The following is a 19,009-nucleotide window of genomic DNA, read 5'->3' on the forward strand; positions in this document are numbered from 1 at the left end:
ATATTTCTTATCCAGAGATTAACTTATTTTTCCAAGACAGCTCTATTAGCTATGTCAAACACCTTTCAAGAGAAAATGATCATACTAAGTCAGTTAAACCACATCTAGTAAAATTTAGTCATGTCAGACTTAAAACATTGCAGAAAAATGCACTTGGATGAGACTGATAGGTGAAAAATTTGAATGTGAGTCACTAATAACAGTCCCTTTAGTTTCATCCTATTGATGCTTTGCTGACCCAGTACAGTCAGGCTTCAAACATACTGTTCAATCATATCTTACAAGACTAGCCTGGCTTATTTTCAGAGAGATGTCCCAGTCATCTGACTTTTTCTGTTTTGCTTTAACATGTCACAATAATACGTTGATGTTTTATTAAAACATGGCTGCTCTAAAATATGCAAAGCCTATGCAGAGATAGGAGCAAGGCTAATACAATTATCAGATTATGAAACACCACAGCTAGTATCGTATGCATAAGTTCTACCAGTGCTGAGAAGATTTTAGTGAGTCCGCCCTATTTGGCTACTCCGCATGTTCCTAGCCTTTCAGTAACTTCCCTAATCAATACTTCGTGTGACTACACGGCAACAAAGGATAGCTTTTCTTTTTCTTAGCCAGTTTCATTTATTTTGTTTATTTGTACAAATCACACAACAGAAAATTAAAACGTCTATTTTCCAGGATTTTTTTTTCACTCTAAGTCTGGGGAAGTCTTGAAGCCATCAACTATTCCACTGTTATTCCATGAACACTACCAGCAGAATGAAAGCATAAATCATTACATAAAGCAGCTTGTCAAGAGACTAGGGTATTTTAATACCTTTCTCTTTGTACTGGCACACTGATAGAGTGATTTTGTTGGAAGACATCTGATGAGAAGGAATAAAGCCATAACTTGAAAGGCAAAGAGGAGGAAAAAATCTAGAGGAGAAGAGTGAATGACTAAGACTCTTAATTTCCTGTGTATTTAACCCCTGGTTATGCATAGCTGCATTATCCAGGTAGCAGCTTACCTGTGTGATGAATGCAGACAGCCCAAAGCTGCCAGGGCGCACACAGCACTGTGAGAATGAGGCCAAAACATTTGATCTCAGAACAATGCCCTTATCCAGTGTGGAACTGGATGGAATAAGCATCCCGCAATTAAGCTGCTTCCATGTAATCAGTCAATGCATTTCTAAACTGAAATGGAGATGCAGCAGTTCTGCCTTTACTACTCACAGATAAGGAACAAATGGTTTGGCATGTGATAACCAGTGGTGGTCTCAACTGCAGCGACCGGGAAATAGTGGAGTTCAAGATGCTGAGAGGTGTGTGAGGAAGATGAGTAGTAGAGTACAGCCCCTGGACGTCAGGAGAAAGGCTTTGGTTTATTGAGAGAACCGGTAGGCAGGATCCCATGGGAGGCAGCTCTGAAGGGCAAAGGAGCTCAGGAAAGCTGGCAGCAGGGCTTTTAAGGACAACCTCCTCCAATCATAAGAACAGTCCCTCCTGATACTCAGGAAAACAAGTAGATCTATCAAGAGACTGGTTGGGCTAAAGAGAGAACTTATGACAGTACTCCAGTGCAGAAAGTCAGTAATACAGGAGGCAAAATCAACAACAGGCTGCAAAGAAGGCATCTAGAAACATTGCTCAGGCACACAGGGATTGTCTTAGGAGAATAAAAGCTCAGCTACAGTTGAAACGGGCAAGGATGTCAAGGGCAACAAGAAGAGCTTCTATTGCTACAGCAGTAGCAAAGGGCCGAACAAGGACATGTGGGATGGTTGCTGAATGGGGCAAGTGATTTTGGGTCCAGTCGGGCTGCATTCAAGGGTGCTGAGAGCTGGCTGAAGTCAGAGCAAGACTCTGTCATCTTTGCAAGGAAATTGAGGGAGGGTCCCAATGACGAGCAAAGCAAATGTTCCCCCACCTTCAGAAAACACCACGAGGAGAATCTGGGAGCCACAGACCAGTCATGCTCACTTGGTCCCTCGGAAAATCATGGAACGAGTCCTCTTGGAATACATTTTTGGGCACATGAAGGAGGTGCTTGGGAGCAAGCAGCATGGATTGACCAACTGCAAATCATCCTGACCAACCTGATTACTTTCTATGACAAAATGACTAGATTTGCAGATGAGGGGAACAGATTGGATGGCATTCACCTCAACTTTAGCACAGCTTTCAACAGCCTCCCACAATCTTCTTGTATCCTCAACATTATGGGCTGGGCAGGTGGCCAACTAGATGGTTAACAGCTGGTTGGACAACGGGGCTCTGGGGGCAGAGATAATGGCTTGTACTCTACCTGAAGGCCAATAACAAATGGAGTATTGCTGGGATTTATCCTGGGACACGTTCTATCTAATATCTTTATCAGTGACCTGAAGCATGGGCACATCAAGTTTGCAGATGACATCAAACTTGGGGGCTGGAGCGATTAGGCAACACAAACCTTTTGATATGCGACAGAGGCAAATGCAAAATCTGCATTTGGGAAGGAGTAGCCCCTTGCGACAACACTGGAGAACGACTGGCTGGGGAGCAGCTCTGCTGGAAAGAACCTGGGGGACAGCAAGCCAAACATGAGCCCCCTAAACATGTCCTCTGGAGGCAAAGGTGACCAGCAGCATCCCGAGCGGGACCAATACAGCACCATCAGCAGATCAAGGTGAGTACGACAAAAACTCTTTTTCCCCGTGAGGACGCTCAGGCATAGGCACAGGCTGCAGCCTCCCTCCCTGGAGGCTGTGAGGCCCGGACGGGACGCAGCCCTCACCAGCTGCCCTGCCCGGGCCTCCGCAGCCGCATTACCCCGCCCCCCCGTGCCCGCCCCCGCGGGCTGGGCGACCCCCCGGGCACAGCCGCCCCGGGCAGGGACGGCCCGCGCCGCTCGGCGGGGCGGGGGGCGGAAGGGCCCCGCCGTGCCCCGGAAGGCGGCGTGCGCGCAGGCGCGGCGGCTGCACGTGGCGCCGGCGGAGCCATGGGGAACGGGCCGGAGTCTCTGGAGCGCGCCCAGGTACGGCGGGGCCGGGCCGGGCCGGGCCGGGCCGGGCCGAGCCGAGCCGAGCCGGGCCGGGCCGGGCCGGGCCGGGCCGGGCTTTAATTCCGGCTGGTGCCGCTGTCGTGCCGTTGCAGGTGAAGAAGGCGGTGGAGGCCCTCCTGGCGTTCGCCAGAAGCAAGGCCAAGGGAAAGGCGGTGCTCCTCAACGAGAGCGAGAGCGTCCATCTGCTGGTGACGGTCTGGAAGGTCCCGCGGGTGGCACAGGTCATCAAAATGTAAGGAGTTCGCCCTCGGGGGCTGCTCGTGTCCTTCGGGGCACTGGTGGCTCTGAGCTCGGGGGCCTGACTGCCCCGCTGCCTTCTTCAACCTCTTCTTTCTCTTAACCCACCGCCGAATCATTAGAAAGACCCCTTCTTCTTTCTTGTGATACCCGAAACCGAATATGAATTATAAGTTTTGTCTTAAACTGTAGCTGTGCTGTATTGAGAAAGTTTACATCTATTTATCTGGGCTCCAGTACTTCAAAGACTTGATGATGGTGAAAAGAGAGGAGGGTGGATGGTCCTCCTCCCCCGGGACCGGTGTGCTGACAGCTCCGGGCAGGACGGGTGGATCCAGCGCCGTATCTGACCGCAGCCATGGCGTACGATTGTTTAACTTCTACGCTTCTGTGCGCTTTAAAAAAATATAAGTTCCGCTGAGGAGAATCTAGATACACAGATACATAGCATCCCTGCAGTACTTGTTAAAGGGCAATGGTCTCTCAGTGTAGACCGAGTTCTGGAAAAAACTTCCGTCTCCTCTTAGACGTTCCTTGTCTGTTATGTTCTCGTTGCAGACCGCTGCCGCATGGCATTCGGCCAGAAACGGCTGAGGTTTGCCTGTTCACGAAGGATGAACCAAATTTATCAGCAGAACAGACTGAAAATTTTTACAAGAAACTTTTAATCCAGAATGGGATCAGAAGTGTTAGCCAGGTAAGAGAGAGAGGTGATGGTGTAGTGCAGTACTGCCATTTCTTTCCTCTTGTACCAACGAAAGGCACAAGAGGAAAGAGGCCACACCTCGAGTACTGTGTTCAGTTTTGGGCCCCTCACTACAAGAAGGACATCGAGGTGCTGGAGCGTGTCCAGAGGAGGGCAACAAAGCTGGTGAAGGGTCTGGAGCACAAGGCTTATGAGGAGCAGCTGAGGGAGCTGGGGTTGTTTAGCCTGGAGAAGAGGAGGCTGAGGGGAGACCTTCTTGCTCTCTACAACTGCCTGAAAGGAGGCTGTAGCGAGGTGGGGGTTGGTCTCTTCTCCCAAGTAACAAGTGATAGGACAAGAGGAAACAGCCTCAAGCTGCGCCAGGGGAGGGTTAGGTTGGATATTAGGAAAAACTTCTTCACTGAGAGGGTGGTCAGGCACTGGCACAGGCTGCCCAGGGAAGTGGTTGAGTCTCCATCCCTGGAGGTATTTAAAGAACGGATAGATGTGGTGCTCGAGGACATGGTATAGATGGACTTGGCAGTGCTGGGTTAACGGTTGGACTCGGTGATCTTAAGGGTCTTTTCCAACCTTGACGATTCTATGATTCTATGAAAAGGCAAAGTAGGTGTTTAATACTTAAGCTGTTTAATACTTTAATCTCAACGGTTCTGAGTTAATGATCTCTACTAAGATTTTTCTGACTATTCAAACTAGTTTTTCTAAACTTCAAAATTTACTCAGAATAATTTCTTCAATTTGAAACAGGATCTTTAGCAATCAGATGGAATTGCTAGATAAATGCTCAATATTTAGTTTGAGTGAGCAATTGGAAAAACTCACAATGCAAAAGAATATTTGAGTTCTTTGCAGCTGGGTTGGATTGTTTATGCCACAAACAATAAAACTAGAAAATAATTTTATTGTTGTATTTAACCTTGATTTAGATGTTACCACGTTCTCAAGTTCCGTTTGGTTATTCGCAGTTACTATGCAAGAGACTCATATTGTTTGATTTTTTAAAACAAAAAATTACAGTATCCTTTTTCTATTGATCGTCTTCATCGTTCTAAAATAACACACCATGATAGACTGTCGGTTATGCAGGTTAATTCTGTGCTGTTCTAAGAAGTATTCTAGGCTGTGTTTTCAGCAGCGGGGACTAAACTGTTATTTGCATTGCAGATCATCTCCTACAAAACTCTCAAAAAAGAGTATAAACTATTTGAAGCAAAGCGTCGCCTCCTGAACAGATTTGATCTCTTTCTGTCTGATGACCGAATTAGAAGGCTCTTGCCCTCACATCTAGGAAAACACTTTTATGAAAGGAAAAAGTAGGTCTTTAAATCCTGTATACCCATTTTGCATTATCTTTTTTAAGATTAGATTCTTAGTAAAGTTTTAGTTGCTTGGTTTTATTTTGGGTTTGTTTGTTTTTTTTTTTTTTTTTCTTTTTAATTTCCCCTCTTTCTTTTTTAGGACACCTTTATCTGTAAACCTGAAAGCCAGAAATCTTGCTAAGGAACTACAAAAACATATCCAGGGGACTACACTCCCAGTTACCAACAAAGGGTGCTGTTAGTAAGTACGAGTAGATTAATACTTCACTTGAAGGACGGTTGTACCTTAACTGTAGGAATTTTAAGTGAGTTATCTTTATTCCATTAATATGTGAATAAAAGAGGTTAAGGGTCACCATTCCAGTTATGGGCCATTTTGAATCTTAACCTGTGTAAGGAAATCAGTAGTTCTACTTACTGAGAAGTTTTACTGTAAAGTTTTAATGTTTGTCTGTTTTTCCTTACACCTAAGGAATTTCCAGGCAACTGTTGCTGTCAGACAGCATGTACAATCTTAGAAAAATATTACTGTTAAATTAGATAAAAACTACTTCCAAAATATTCTATTCTTGTAAGACTTCTTTCATTTATTGTTCATCTAAAAGGATCTAAATTGGTAATATGCTTAGCAATATAAGGCAGAAGTTGCATATCCCAATACAGAAAGGTTAACACAGGTAAAGCTATTCTGACTGTTACTACAAAAGACTTCTGCAATAGCCAGCCATCCTTTATGAAAGTTAAGATAATTGCAGATAAGTGGGGTTTTTTTTTCATTTCTGAGTATGCCTAAGAACAAGTAACTTGAAGTAAGTTTATTTGCGCACATATAAATATTACTCTTCACTTCTTTCAGTACAGCACGTATAGGTCACACTGGAATGAAAGCTGATGAGATACTAGACAATATCATTGCAGCAGCTGAGGTGATTGCTAAGAAGTTACCAAAGGTACTGCTGATTGACTGCATTAAAGCCAAGTCAGTTCGTAATTCAGCCTTGTTATTTTTACATAATGTACTGGGTTTTGTTGTTGCAGAATTGGAAAAATGTAAAAATTCTTCACCTCAAAACACTTAAATCAGTTGCACTTCCGATTTTTACTGCAAATATCTCCAACTTGGATGAGCTTGACAGACAGCCATCTCTCAAAAAAACAGAAGTAAAGGTAAAAAAAATAATTCGTCAAACTTTCCATAAAAGCAAATGGGAACAACTAGTTCTTTGGCTTCCTTTTATGCAGTGTCTGATGCGTTGGTTTTAAACGTTTTAGCAGTTGATCCCAGGCATTTATGGCTACAAATGGGTTAGGCGCTCCTGGCTCTGAGCGCTTCAAATACTCAGTAATACTAACGAAATAATGGAAATTCCCTGATGGGTTGTAAAGCAAACTGGAAATGAGTGAGTTAAGTGTTTCTAGTCCTAAACTGTAGGGAGGTGAGATTCATTCTTAGAACTTTTGCTTGTATTGTTTATTCATACTTGCCTTCTGAAAATACACTTGTTAACATATACATGGATTCAGACTATGTATCCATTATTTGTGGGCTAATCAGTGGCATCTGAATAATTCATAAGCTCATATATTTGTATATATGGGGGGGGGGCTCACCTACTTTTTAGAAAAGAAAATAATGAGCTCTTCCTTTGTACCGAGTTCTGCGTATTATGTTCTTTTGTCTAAAATAAATTTGGAGCATATATATAAAACTTAAAGGCTATAATTGTGACATTATCATTTACTTATGAGCTATTTAGAATAAACTTCTGAAAGTAATGCATTTTTTTCATATTTTACATACGGTGGACCAGTCTGGGTCTCTTAAACAACAATATTTAAATCAACGTTGCTAGACCATCTTATTTTTAACCATATTAAAACAATTATTATACATGTAGAAATGTTACGGGGATTTGTCTGAGATGTACTTCCAATTAATTCTAGAAGGGAAAGAACAAGAAACCGAAGAAGGCAGCTAAAAAACCGAAGTCAAGTCAAGTCACTTCGACAACTGAAATTAATGCTGCTCCTGCCAAGGAGCTTGCGATAAAAGAAAAAGTAGAAGTAGTCCAAAAACCAGGTGATCATGACGATGATGATGATGAAGAAATTCCACAACTGGTGCCTGTGCAAACAACCAGCTTAGCTGAGCTGAAGGTAATTGCTTAATAATATTGAGAAACTCACATTTCAGTTAAAAGTAAAGATTTTGAACTGTTTAAATCATTCATTGCTCCTTAGGGAACAGTGTATATTGACACACCTCAAGTGAACTGGATTTTTTGTGAATATATCATGAAAGCAAAAGTTGAATGTATGGGGGGGCAGGAATGGTTTGGAGAGATGGTTTGTTTGGAGGTTTTTTGTTTGTTTGTTTTGAGGGGTTTTTATTTTTTTAGTTAACCCCTCTTAGAGACAAAGGAAGCCAGTGGTTATTGTCCTTTTATATATTTTTCTGAATAGCAGCAATTTTGTCTAGATTGAAAAACAAGCCTGAAGAAAGGGTAAATGAAAGAGCTTGATACTTAATCAAGTAAATAATAAAATTTTAGTTCAAAATTTGTTTTAAAATTGAATTCTAATGTATTTTAATGTATCATTTTCTGCCTGGAGTGCAAAACTTGAGCAAAAACAAATAACATTCTCTAGGATAGTAATATGCAACATTAACGATCACATAATATAAATAGAGAGCTAGCAGCTTGCATGAAATACTGTACGGAGTTATTTTTGCCAGTATTGGAGATGATATGGATCATGTCATTAACATGTCTGCAAAACAACCAGACTGATAATACTCACATATAACAAATATCTAGGAAAGAAATTTGGACGAATAAAACAATAACACTTATAAATTCGACTTAGTTGTACTGCATTCATGATTGGAGCATATCCTTAAACTCTTAACAATGTACCTCTTCAGAGATGCCCAAACTAAAACTATGATGATGTGCAGGCCCACCAAAAAAAAAAATCATACAGTTTGCTTCAAGCTGCTCTCATGCAACAGGTCTAGATTAGCTCACGTGATGTGATTGCCAGAGCCCTATTTCCAGAGACCTGGGATAGATACAGCTAGAGCTGGGTCGTATGAATTGTTCTGATGACAGCAGCCTTCTTTCCTGAGGGCCGTTTGGGAATATGTGATGAACTCTAAGGAACACTAGGCCTAATGCACAAATAAGAGCGCAGTCGGTTTGTGTGTGTAGAGCTGGACTTCAGACAGAGCTGATCTCTATTCAATCTATTAAGCCTGGAAGTGCGGCAAGAAGAGGACTGTGGTTTAAAGCTGTGCCAGCGAGATCAGCGCCTTGACTGGCCAAGGGGATTCTTGCATCTGTTAAATCTATTTACTTTCTTACTATTTTGTTGGGGTTTTTTTCATTATTTTCATTATTTCTGTGTTTAATCCTCTGCTTCCAGGCTGAAATGTGAACAAATTATTTGGGCTAGGGCACAGTTCAATCGATAAAAAGCATTTGTCATTTATAATGGTTTTCATTGAACCTTCTTCTTGAAAAACAGTAAAGATGTTTCTTAGGTGGGAGGGTAATTTTTTGTGTCTCTTAAATACAGAAAATGGAACCAAGTCCAGAAAAAGGTGACAACCTGAGCGAGAAAACTAAAACGCCCCTCGGTAAGAGAAAGAAACAACGTCTAGCTCTGGAGACTCCAAAACATAAAGTTACAGAAGAATGTGCAGACTTGCAGACATCACCAAAACAGAAAAAAGCCAAGCAGCTGAGCATGCCAAAGGAAGCAATAAAAGAAAAAGAGATGAAAAAGACTCCCAAAAAGCCTGAAGCAAAGTCTTTTGCAACACCCAAAGCTGGCAAATCAATACAGTCAGCCAAGAAGCCTTCAAAAACACCAAAGCAAACGCCCAAGAAAGTGCGCAGGCCACAGTCAGCATGAATGTTGTCTGTTGTAACACATTTTATATAGTCATTCGGTGGTGTCTTTTTAGTAAACAAATATATTGATGAAGTAAAATACCTTCATAAGAAAATGTGATCCCAAGAGCTTTTTGCCCTGAGACCTGTCATGATTCATTTGTGTTTCCTCCTAATTGATGAGCTGGAACAAATAAACTCACGATCTTAATTGGCTCTATTTCTTACCTTTTATCTTTTCCTGGCCCAAACTAAAAGCACTCAAATTCTTTCAAGTGTCAAACAGCAGGGTGGGGACTATTCCAGGAAAAAAAGCCGAGAAATATAAATTTTATAAGTGACATCTTCCTGGAATAGACAAGGGCTGAAGCAAGAAGCATGCACACCAAGAGCAGCAATCTATGTAACGTGATTTAAAATGTGAAATAGCTGCTACCGTTTCTTTCTTTAATTGTTCAATATAATGAAAACAGGTTGACATCCATGAATCTTTTTCCAGATATTGAAGTAAGCAGCCTGATAACAAGCCAAACAATGTATCTTTTAGCTATTTTTACCTAGGGTGTTTGTGTGTTTAAAAAAAAAAAAAAAGCACAGACAATTTTACTGTTGTATGCTTTGACCATTTATACTTTATGACATTAAGCAAAATCTCCTTACCTTTGCTTTTGGGCTTTATTTCTGCTACCAGAACAATTGTGGGTATCCCTGCATGCTGGTCACAATACTGTTGTTTTTTCCATCTGAAAAACACCAAAGGCTGTATGAATTTGTGGTGTGCTAGCTAAGTGAACCGGTCCCATAAAGGCATGAAAAATAGGCACTGCAGAACTGAGAAGTTATATATTTGGAATTTTACAGAATAACCAAATTGTTACTCTGTGTATGATTAGTTCACATCCTTCTCGGAGTGAGAATATAAGGCAGATTTGTGATGAAAAGTCCTAGTGGTAAAAATCTTTATTAGCAGTATTTTACTCAAATCCAAACAGGAAGAAGGTCATAAGAAACAACAAGATTAATCAACAGTATGTAACCAGCCTAATTTGCAGAGTTCAAAAAAAAACTATCCCATCTCCTATTTAGGACATCCTGCGTCAATAGATTTGCTACCTAGAAACTAATTGGGTGCTAAGCAAAAAGTGGTAAAAGAAACACTAAAGAATATGAAAAGATACTGCTTGATCCGTGGTGTCAATGTGCTGTAACCTGTACCCTCTTGTTCTAGTCTACCATAAACATTTTTTAATCAAGAAACAAATTAATCTTAGCCAAAAAAGCATGTCTGACTCAATGATCCCTGTTAGATCCATGCTAGCAGAAAGATCTGATCTTGTCCAAAAATAATCCCATCACTTTTTAGTCTGGGCTGCAAAATATTACTTCACTTCCATAATAGTGAAGTAAGAGAATAAACACAGAACTCGCCTCCTTTCTGGAAATGTGGTTTTGTATCTAATCATTCATGTTAAAATGTTTCTTAATTTGTAGCTGTGCAGAAAATTATGAAATGAAGATCGTAACTTCTGTATGACTAATTGATAGTGAACCCTAGCTTGTAGGTGCTGGAAAAACACATCCTTCACATTGAAAATATTAACAAGTACTGCCTTGAAATTCTGCAGCATCTTGAGTCAATCTGTGTTGGGACTGCAGTAGTTAGTCTTGCCTTTTCTTTGATAGCAGCACTGGAATTCATACAGCTAGGTAAGAGACATGTAAAGCGTCTGACTGATACGGCTACATACTAACGCATTGAGGGAAAAAGTGTATATATATATATGTATAATATACCTTATAGTGGAAGTTGTTCCTTTTATGTGGCGGAGTATCTAGGATTCTGACAGTTAAATAAGATGTAACACTACTGATGGGATTTTTATTCTTCCTAGGAGTAATGTACTCTTTTATTAGAAAAATATATATTTAGAATTTAGAAAATCGGTGGGTAATAATTTGACGTAGTTATTGCAGATCTTCACTTGGAGACATTTGCAGTAGTCACCCTTGCTCAGAAGCAGTAAGTTACCATTGTTACAGGGAAACACATTTCTCAACTTCGCAGCAGGCTGTATGTATTGAAGATCAGTGTTGAATGATGGAGTTAAATTTGTTATGTTTATTCAGGAAACTTTCTTAGTAATGTTTTTCTTGCTTGTTTAAGAGACCTGGGAAAACCTGTCACTTTGCTAATCAAGAAAGGAAGAAACATGAAAAACTAACATTCATTCAAGTTGAAACTGTGCCTATTGCTGATGCATTACAGAATCAAATCAGGTGTAACGCACAATTGTTTCAATTAACTAATTTCAACTGGCAAGCTGTAAGGACCAAATCACCACTTCACATCCTTAATATAAATGCTTTTGCAACAAAGATAACTGAATTTTCTATGCTGGCAGAAGCAGCCAAGATGGAAAACGCCTCCCCCAGGGCTGAGCTGGTTTAGCTCTGCAAGGCACGTTGGTGAGTATTAAGTTTAGCCTGATGTGAGCAGCTAGTGTGCAGTAGTCACATCTGCAGCTTTGTAAGGACATTTCTGGGAATGACCATCAAGAGACTAACGCAGATCTGGTATGTTTATGTATAAATTCTTAGACCAACTATTGTTATTCCTGTAATATTTATTCTGAGTGACTTTAGAAACAGAAGGTGAAAGGTTTAATAGACATCTGAGTAATTATTTAAGGTACTATACCTTTGACCTTACATTCTTTATTTTATTTAAAAATTGAAGGTGGAAAGAATGGAGGAGTCAACTATAAAAGCCATTTATGGTATGGCTAGTAACATTATCAGTCTTATAATAAAGCTGTATTACCACAAGTTCTATCAGGAGCCCCATAACTCTGAATTTAAAACGGGGGCTTTGGTTGAATTCTTATGCAACTTTTTGTCCTTAGCTAAGGTTTTGGGGTTTTTTTAATAGAAAAATCAGTCTGTTAACTTACTTTCTTTTAAGAGTGCAGAATAATAATATTTTAAAATATGGAATTGTCAAGACATATCTAAGCTCTTGAAGCACTTCAAGAAACACAGACAGTGCTTTCTTTACATGGCTCACGTATCCTTGCATTAAGTGCTTTGTGGAGACTGAGTAATAGCCAAAATTTTAGGGGGTATCGTTAATGTGAGGAAGTTCATTGTTCATGTGACCGAGTTCATGTCCTTTCTAGAAGTACTGTAAGCAGAGTGGCCATATGGAGGCTAGAAGGGAAGAGGAAGACAGTAACTTTCAAAATACCAACATTCTCATGTTAAAAAAAAAAAAAAGTATTCTGTTTTATTAAAACTTGCTACAAGAGTTAAAACTAAACTCTTAATTAGATTAAGGACAAGCTTCTGCAAGGAGTCTTTGCTTTTATTTGAAAGGTTTAATAAAGATACTACCAAAATATTTTCTCTAATAGCACACAGTGTGGTTGTTTTGACTAGAATTGATTCTATATTGCTCTCTTATTCTCTGTATTTGTATTAAAGTGGGAACTAACTCATGTCCCTCACAGAGATGAACTGGAGTCAGGAAGCAAGTCTTTCAAAAGACTGCAGTAAGTATTAGAAACTAAAACTACAGTGAAACAACTTAGTGCAGCTACCTTGCAACTTACTACTCTACTGAAGCCAAAGTGCCTTTCTTTTCCCCCCAAAAAAGCCTGCTGAACTAGTCCTTTTGCAAGACAGGAAAAACTTTAAAACTACATTGACTTCTACTCTGATTTATATGGCCGGGTGCTTTTTTAAAAAAGAATCAAATGTAGACCTGTTCAATGTGTTAGTGACTTCAACAGCGTCATGTTTTGAACAATATTGAGCTCTTGCTGAAAAATGAATTTCCATAGACAGATAAATAGGGCAGAAAAATACCATCTGTCTAGAAAAAACATAGACTAGTTTATGCCTGTAGCTGGTCTGTAAGCCTTCTGCCGTGCTTCTAGAAATCACTATATTTGTATGCATGTTTGGTAGGACAAGGGTGCTAATGTAACTTACACTTTCAGATTAGCTCTTAAGTTCAGCATTACTGGGAAGAATAACAGCTAATAATAGAGCAAATATCTGAATACTATCAAAGCAAAGTCTTGGCAGGAGGGATGCAGAGAAGATAATAGAAACTTGTTCACAAACTCATTTTGTAGTAGTTAATTACATCTTGGGCCCTAGGGGGAGGTAAGTTTGGTGCACACAATAAGAATGCCACAGGGCTAGAAGTATGACTTAAATAGCTCTTTTTCCAAAGAATCTGAGTTATTAAGTTATTAATACTGATTTCTGTTTAAAATTCCCTCAGTATTTGTTATTCTGTTGTAATTAGATCTGCCTTCTTACCCTAGCAATCTTCAGATTAAGCAAAATGGTCATGATTATCTCTTGTAGGGTTGTGTATGACTATTAGAATTCCTACTGCCATCAGGATAAGTATGTAATCCTAGAATTAGCTTGACTTCCTAAGAGCTATTCTGATTCTAATGGAATAAAGCCCCCTAAACTAAGCAGGTATAGGAACCTCACTCAGACTTGGATATCTGGTACATTATCATCTTTCTCTTACACTTTTGAGAGGGACAAAAATTAGAAGGTTATTTAACACCATAACATGAGGCAGAAGTAGAACCGTAGGTGTTTTGTTGAAGCTATGTTTAAACTTTAAAATCGAAAAGATACTTGAAAATAATCAGGAAGAATAGCAGTACGGGCTTTTTGGTACCATGATTCTTCTCAAGATAGAAGTGGTATTAGGATTCAAAGTGAAAGATATTTTATTGTTGAAGTACTTAGAACAATTGTAACTTTTTTCTTTTTAAGAGGATTTCAGCTTGTGATTTCCTAAGGATGTCTTTTATGGAATGTCAGTAACACAGGCAGTCACTAATGAGGAAGTGGCTTTACCTAGTCTTGATTCTCAATGTTCAGCAGGAGCAATGATAAGTGACCCAAGTGCTATGATAGGAATTGAGTCTGTAGTCTTATTACAGTAAACCAATAGCACTCATTGTCATTGGAGGAACAGTCTTCCTCAGCGGCATCGTTCTTGGCACACTGTACTTCCACAAACACGTGGAAGCTGCATATGCTCTTAGGGCTGTCAGACTTTCCATTGGCTTGATATTTCTAGTTACAGGAACAGTGTGGCTTAGCCATCATTAAACAAACTGTTAGATCTAAGGGTCTTGTGAGAGTATGTGCAAGAGAGCCTACAGCTGAATATAGTTCTTGTGGACTTGGAAGTGTTCAAAGATCTGTACCAGGTCGTTAACTGACACAAGAGTGAACTATGTATCTTGCCTTTTACATAACTGTTTTACTTGCTGGATTTTTCATCTCGTACTCACAACTTGTTTCCTGCTTGTTAACCTGACGTTCTATTCTAGCTACTCTTTTCAAGCCAACCTCCTCAAGCACGTAGTTAAAGCAGTCTATGTGACTTTGCAGATGCGCATCATAACTGCCTTGCGCATCTCTGCTGCCTCCTCTTGCGAGTGCGGAGGTCTACAACAGGTACGCTCATCTCAAGACCACCTTTTTTGCAGTGCCTCCCTTCCAGGGTGTCTGAGCAACCTAAGGCGAAGACCCTACCCCCCTTCACCGGGTGATACTGCCTCAGATGGAGACAGTTGAACGCGTCCAGCTGTGTCTGGCTCACGCTCACCTGCACAAGGAAATGGCAGCAACCAGCCCTTGCAAGGGATGCCTCAACTCCAAAACGCTGACAGTCCCTACAGACCCACCTCCAACACCCGCTCCCGCTCTTCTCTTAGGAAGCGGAGCAAGGCCTGGAAGAAGAGCCAGCTGCGCCGCCCGCCTCGACGGGCCGCGGGCAGGAGGAAAGGGCCTGTCGGGGGGCGCCCGCCACCGCCGGCGGGGAGCGGCCAGCCGCGGGGACCGGGCCCCGGCGAGCGAGGTGCGAGCCGCGCCCGGAGCGGCTGAGGAGGGGACGCCGGCCCTGAGGGCGGCCGCCCTCGCTCCCGCCTCCCGCCTCAGCGGCCGCTGGGGCGTGGCCCCGCGCGCAGGTGCGAGCGGAGGGGCGTGGCCGGGCCGTCCCGTCCCCCTCAGGTGCGGCGCCGCCCCCTCCCCGCCCTTCCCCTCCGCGCCCTTCCCTTCCCCTCGGGTGCGGGCGGCCTGAGGCGGCGGTGGCGCCGCCGCTCCCCCGCGATGGCGGCCCCCGGCGGGCTGGGCCGCTGCGTGGCCGCCTTCTGGCTGGCGCTGGCCTTCGACGCGCTGGGCCTGGCGGTGCTGCTGGCCGGCGTGTTCGCCGACGTGGTGTTCGCCGACCTGCTCATCTACGCGGGCGGCATCGGCATCTTCCTCAGCCTCGTCTGGTGGGTGTTCTGGTACGCGGGCAACCTGGAGGTGCCGCCGGAGGAGCTGCGCGACGACGTGGGGCTGGCGCCGCCCAAGGGTCGCGGGGACAGCCTGCTGCGGGGGCTGGTGCACGGCCTCAGCCTCCGCCTCTCCTCCGCCTTCGCCCCCGCGCCGCGCTCCCGCGCTGCCGCCGCCGAGCTGGAGATGCAGCGCCCCGGGGGCCCGCGGGGCCGCCCCGCCGACTCCGGCAGGTGAGAGCCGGGGAGGCCGCCCGCAGGCGGGCCCGGGGCGGGCCTGCGGCGAGAGGGGTCGGTGGAAGGGGAGCTGGGGGCGGGGGGGAACCGTAAGTTTGTCTAGAGCCTGAGAAAACTCTTACCTGAGCTTCCGTTAAAAACTTGTCACGTTAAACCACTCGCTGACAGCTGACGCTTTTTAAAAAAAAAAAAAATTGTGGGGAATCTTTCTCAACTCAGGTGGTAATAGAAATCGAGTGAGAGAGGTGGCCCGAATTTGGTTAGGCAGGGAAGATGCTTGCTGTAGACGTCTAAGAGTGGAAGAGGCCGCTGGAGTAAAGGGCGCGTGAGCGTGATGGAGCTGGCGTGCGGAGAGCTGCTGCGAGGCCTGTCAGACCACAGGCGTAGAAGCCGTGCGGTTCCGAACCGATCCTGAGCTGGTCCTGACAGAAACTCTAAATGCCGCCAGAAGTAAGTATGGGGTAATGAAATTGCCATTAACCACTACCTGCGTGAGCTCTTGTGAGGGGAAGCTCCCTCTTCGGCAACATGAAATGCTTCTTTCTGGGAGAACAACAGAAAAAGTGAAATGCTGACTTGTATTTAACTTGGGGGCAGAGTTGTAGCTAGTAGTTTGAAACTCAAAATGCAATCGATAGTTAAACTACTTGTCTTGAACCTCAGTCATGTGAAAAAGATGTGCTACTATCCAGTGTGCAAAGAAAGTGTCTAGGTCCAACTTCGAAACACCATTGAAGATCATCAAGCGTTTCAAAATATCCCTAGTGTGTTCATTAATATGGCATGTTTATTTAGGAAGAAAAGCATGTTTAATGCCTTCAAAATGGGGGGGGGAGTCAAGCTTTCACTTCACTATGTAAAATCCTTCTCTGAAGGAACTGTAAAAACAATTTTGCACCAAGTGTCTGAATGTTCAAGGATTCTGAACATGTTGCAGTTCTGATTCACTGTGTACACGGTCACCTTTTTCTGCTGCTCCTTGAAACTAAATCTTGAAGCTACTGTGGGTTCACAGAAGAGTTCATGTGGAAATAGTCGTCTTTCATGAAAGCCACAGAATTCTTTTGAGAGGAAGTTCTAAAGTAGGGAGATAGAATATAGATAACTATTGCTTAATAGAAAACTTGTAGGAGGCGGAAAAGAACAGCAGCAATACAACTGGAAAAGGTTTGTTTCTGCTACTTAGTTTATTATTAACTACGTCTGCAATTAGAAAACAGGCTGTTGCAAATGAGTTAGTCTCCTCTTTTTAGACTTTTTTTCTTTTTTGAAATGGGTTTAGAATTGACAGAGATCCATATTTGCAGGGAAGAAATTATATTTGTAAATGACTATGCCTAACCTTTTTTGATCTAAAGATTATGGTAGTTATAGGTATTGAGTTTGGTAGATAATATACTACCTTGGTAGGTGGTCCTGCTTTCAATATGCAGATGTAGATGTGTATTTTGTTATAATGAATTTCTACTAGTGAAAGTTATCAATTATTTTGAAATATTTCAAGTCTTGTTACCGATTTTAATTAGAAATAATCTATGGTTTATTATTTCCTATAGAGGCAGATATATAGAGTGCTTTATTACAAGTTCTCCCAAGTAAACAGTAGCTTCTAATGTTATGTAAATAAACTCGGGTACAATTGCATTAGTAATTGTAATTCAGAAGGAACCAAAACAGAGGGAGTGTATAAGAGTTATGTTACACTTTGTGAGATAAACTCTATGATTTTAACTTTCAAGGTAGAATAAAGGATAACAAATAGTTGCATCTCCAAAGATAATTCAGGGTTCCCTTTTGAAGTAAGTTCATCTGCAGTACTTTATATCTTCTCATAAACAACTGTCTGAATCAATCATCCCTTACTGATAGACCAAATCCTCTCCCCACCTGGAGATATTTATGAACTTAACCAAACGGGTTAAACATGTTTGGGCAGATATTGTCAAGAGAGAGGAGGGGAAAAAACACTACCACCACAAAAAAAACCAAACCAAAACAAAAAAACCCAACCAAAAACCCACACACTATGCTGAGCATTAGAAAAGCTTCCTGAGCCATTAACTTCAGATTTCTCCTAGAATTTAAAAAAAAAAAAGTCAAGTGTTTGGAAAACTAACTGTTGCCTTAATAAGGAATTTTGTTCATTACAGAAACTAGTTATGCTTTTTTGTCATTTTGGTAATTTTCTGGTTCTTGCCATTAATAACTTTTTGAAGTTTATTAATAGAGTAGTGCATGCTGTTCCAATTTCCTATCTTATAAAAATATATAGTAGAAGTGAATGAGAAGGGTGAGAATTCTCAAGATGTGGAATGAATTCTATTAAAGGAATAACAAGTAGATTAGGATCCTTGAGCCTGAAAAGAGATGCAGAGTATAAAATACTCTAGAGGTTTATTCAGTCGTAAGTGGTATGGAAAAGGTACATAGGGAATGCCTCTCCCAAGACAAAGCAGGGAACGACGAGTTGTCACGTGCTATATAACTGAAGTGTGGGATTATTTGACCTGGGACAGTGTGACAGATAAAAATTTATTGCTTCAAAAAGCCAGAGGAAACAGCGGAAGAGATGCAAAGATAACGTATTTAGCTCAGGAAGACCTGGGGCAGTAAGTGGCAGTTGAGATGATATCCTGAGGAGATATTACTTGCATGCTGTATTCTTATGCCTTTATTGAGACATCCACACTTGGTCACCATTGGAGATGGGCTGTTGACTTGATGGGTCTTTTATTTGGGTCCCAATTGGCTGTTGAACACGAGGAAAAATACTTTTAAGACTGACTCCAAACAGCAGTTTAGAGTTTTGTATGACTGTTTGTTCTAAGACTATTTTGGAGTAACCTTTTCTTAATGTATTATCTTCAGGATCTGTTGAAGACATGACTATCGAAGATACTGCCTCTAGAGGTGGGGGAAGTGCTGCAAATTACGGAAAGAGAATTTCCTACTCAATGCAATAGGATTCTCTCATTATGGAATAATCTCTGCAACCAGTGTGGACTCCATAAAATGGACACATAGAGCCATATCTCTGCCAAACGCACCTATTTCAGTGTTGGACTGGATAGGTTTTTTTGTGTTGTTTTTTTTTTTCTTTTTTTCCCCACCATTTCAAAACATAAATTAGATCTCTTAAGAAGTGAGAACTAAATAAGAAACAAACCTGATTCACAGAAAAATCACTGTGGCATGTAATATAGATTTTTTTTTTTTTTTAATACTTTGGGAATGTTTGGATGAAAAGCTCTTGCACAATGAAA

The 19,009-nt window shown here is 41.8% G+C and overlaps 2 protein-coding genes across 2 annotated transcripts; both read left to right on the top strand.

The window, feature by feature from the left end:
- Positions 1-2,952: 2,952 nt before the first annotated feature.
- Positions 2,953-9,506, top strand: RSL1D1 (ribosomal L1 domain containing 1). The gene is made up of 9 exons (XM_082314487.1): positions 2,953-3,007; positions 3,127-3,266; positions 3,830-3,968; positions 5,142-5,290; positions 5,436-5,537; positions 6,153-6,246; positions 6,335-6,463; positions 7,241-7,453; positions 8,876-9,506. Exons 1-9 carry the CDS (start codon positions 2,972-2,974, stop codon positions 9,212-9,214), a joined length of 1,341 nt encoding a protein of 446 aa, XP_082170613.1. The 5' UTR covers positions 2,953-2,971; the 3' UTR covers positions 9,215-9,506.
- Positions 9,507-15,342: 5,836 nt separating this feature from the next.
- On the top strand, positions 15,343-18,643 carry LOC309590417 (transmembrane protein 238-like; the record flags this gene model as incomplete). Its single annotated transcript, XM_082311561.1, has 2 exons — positions 15,343-15,743; positions 18,615-18,643. 2 exons carry the CDS (start codon positions 15,343-15,345, stop codon positions 18,622-18,624), a joined length of 411 nt encoding a protein of 136 aa, XP_082167687.1. The 3' UTR covers positions 18,625-18,643.
- Between the last annotated feature and the right edge of the window lie 366 nt (positions 18,644-19,009).

Source organism: Platalea leucorodia, assembly GCF_965183815.1.
Source record: "Platalea leucorodia genome assembly, chromosome: 5".
Classification (NCBI taxonomy): domain Eukaryota; kingdom Metazoa; phylum Chordata; class Aves; order Pelecaniformes; family Threskiornithidae; genus Platalea; species Platalea leucorodia.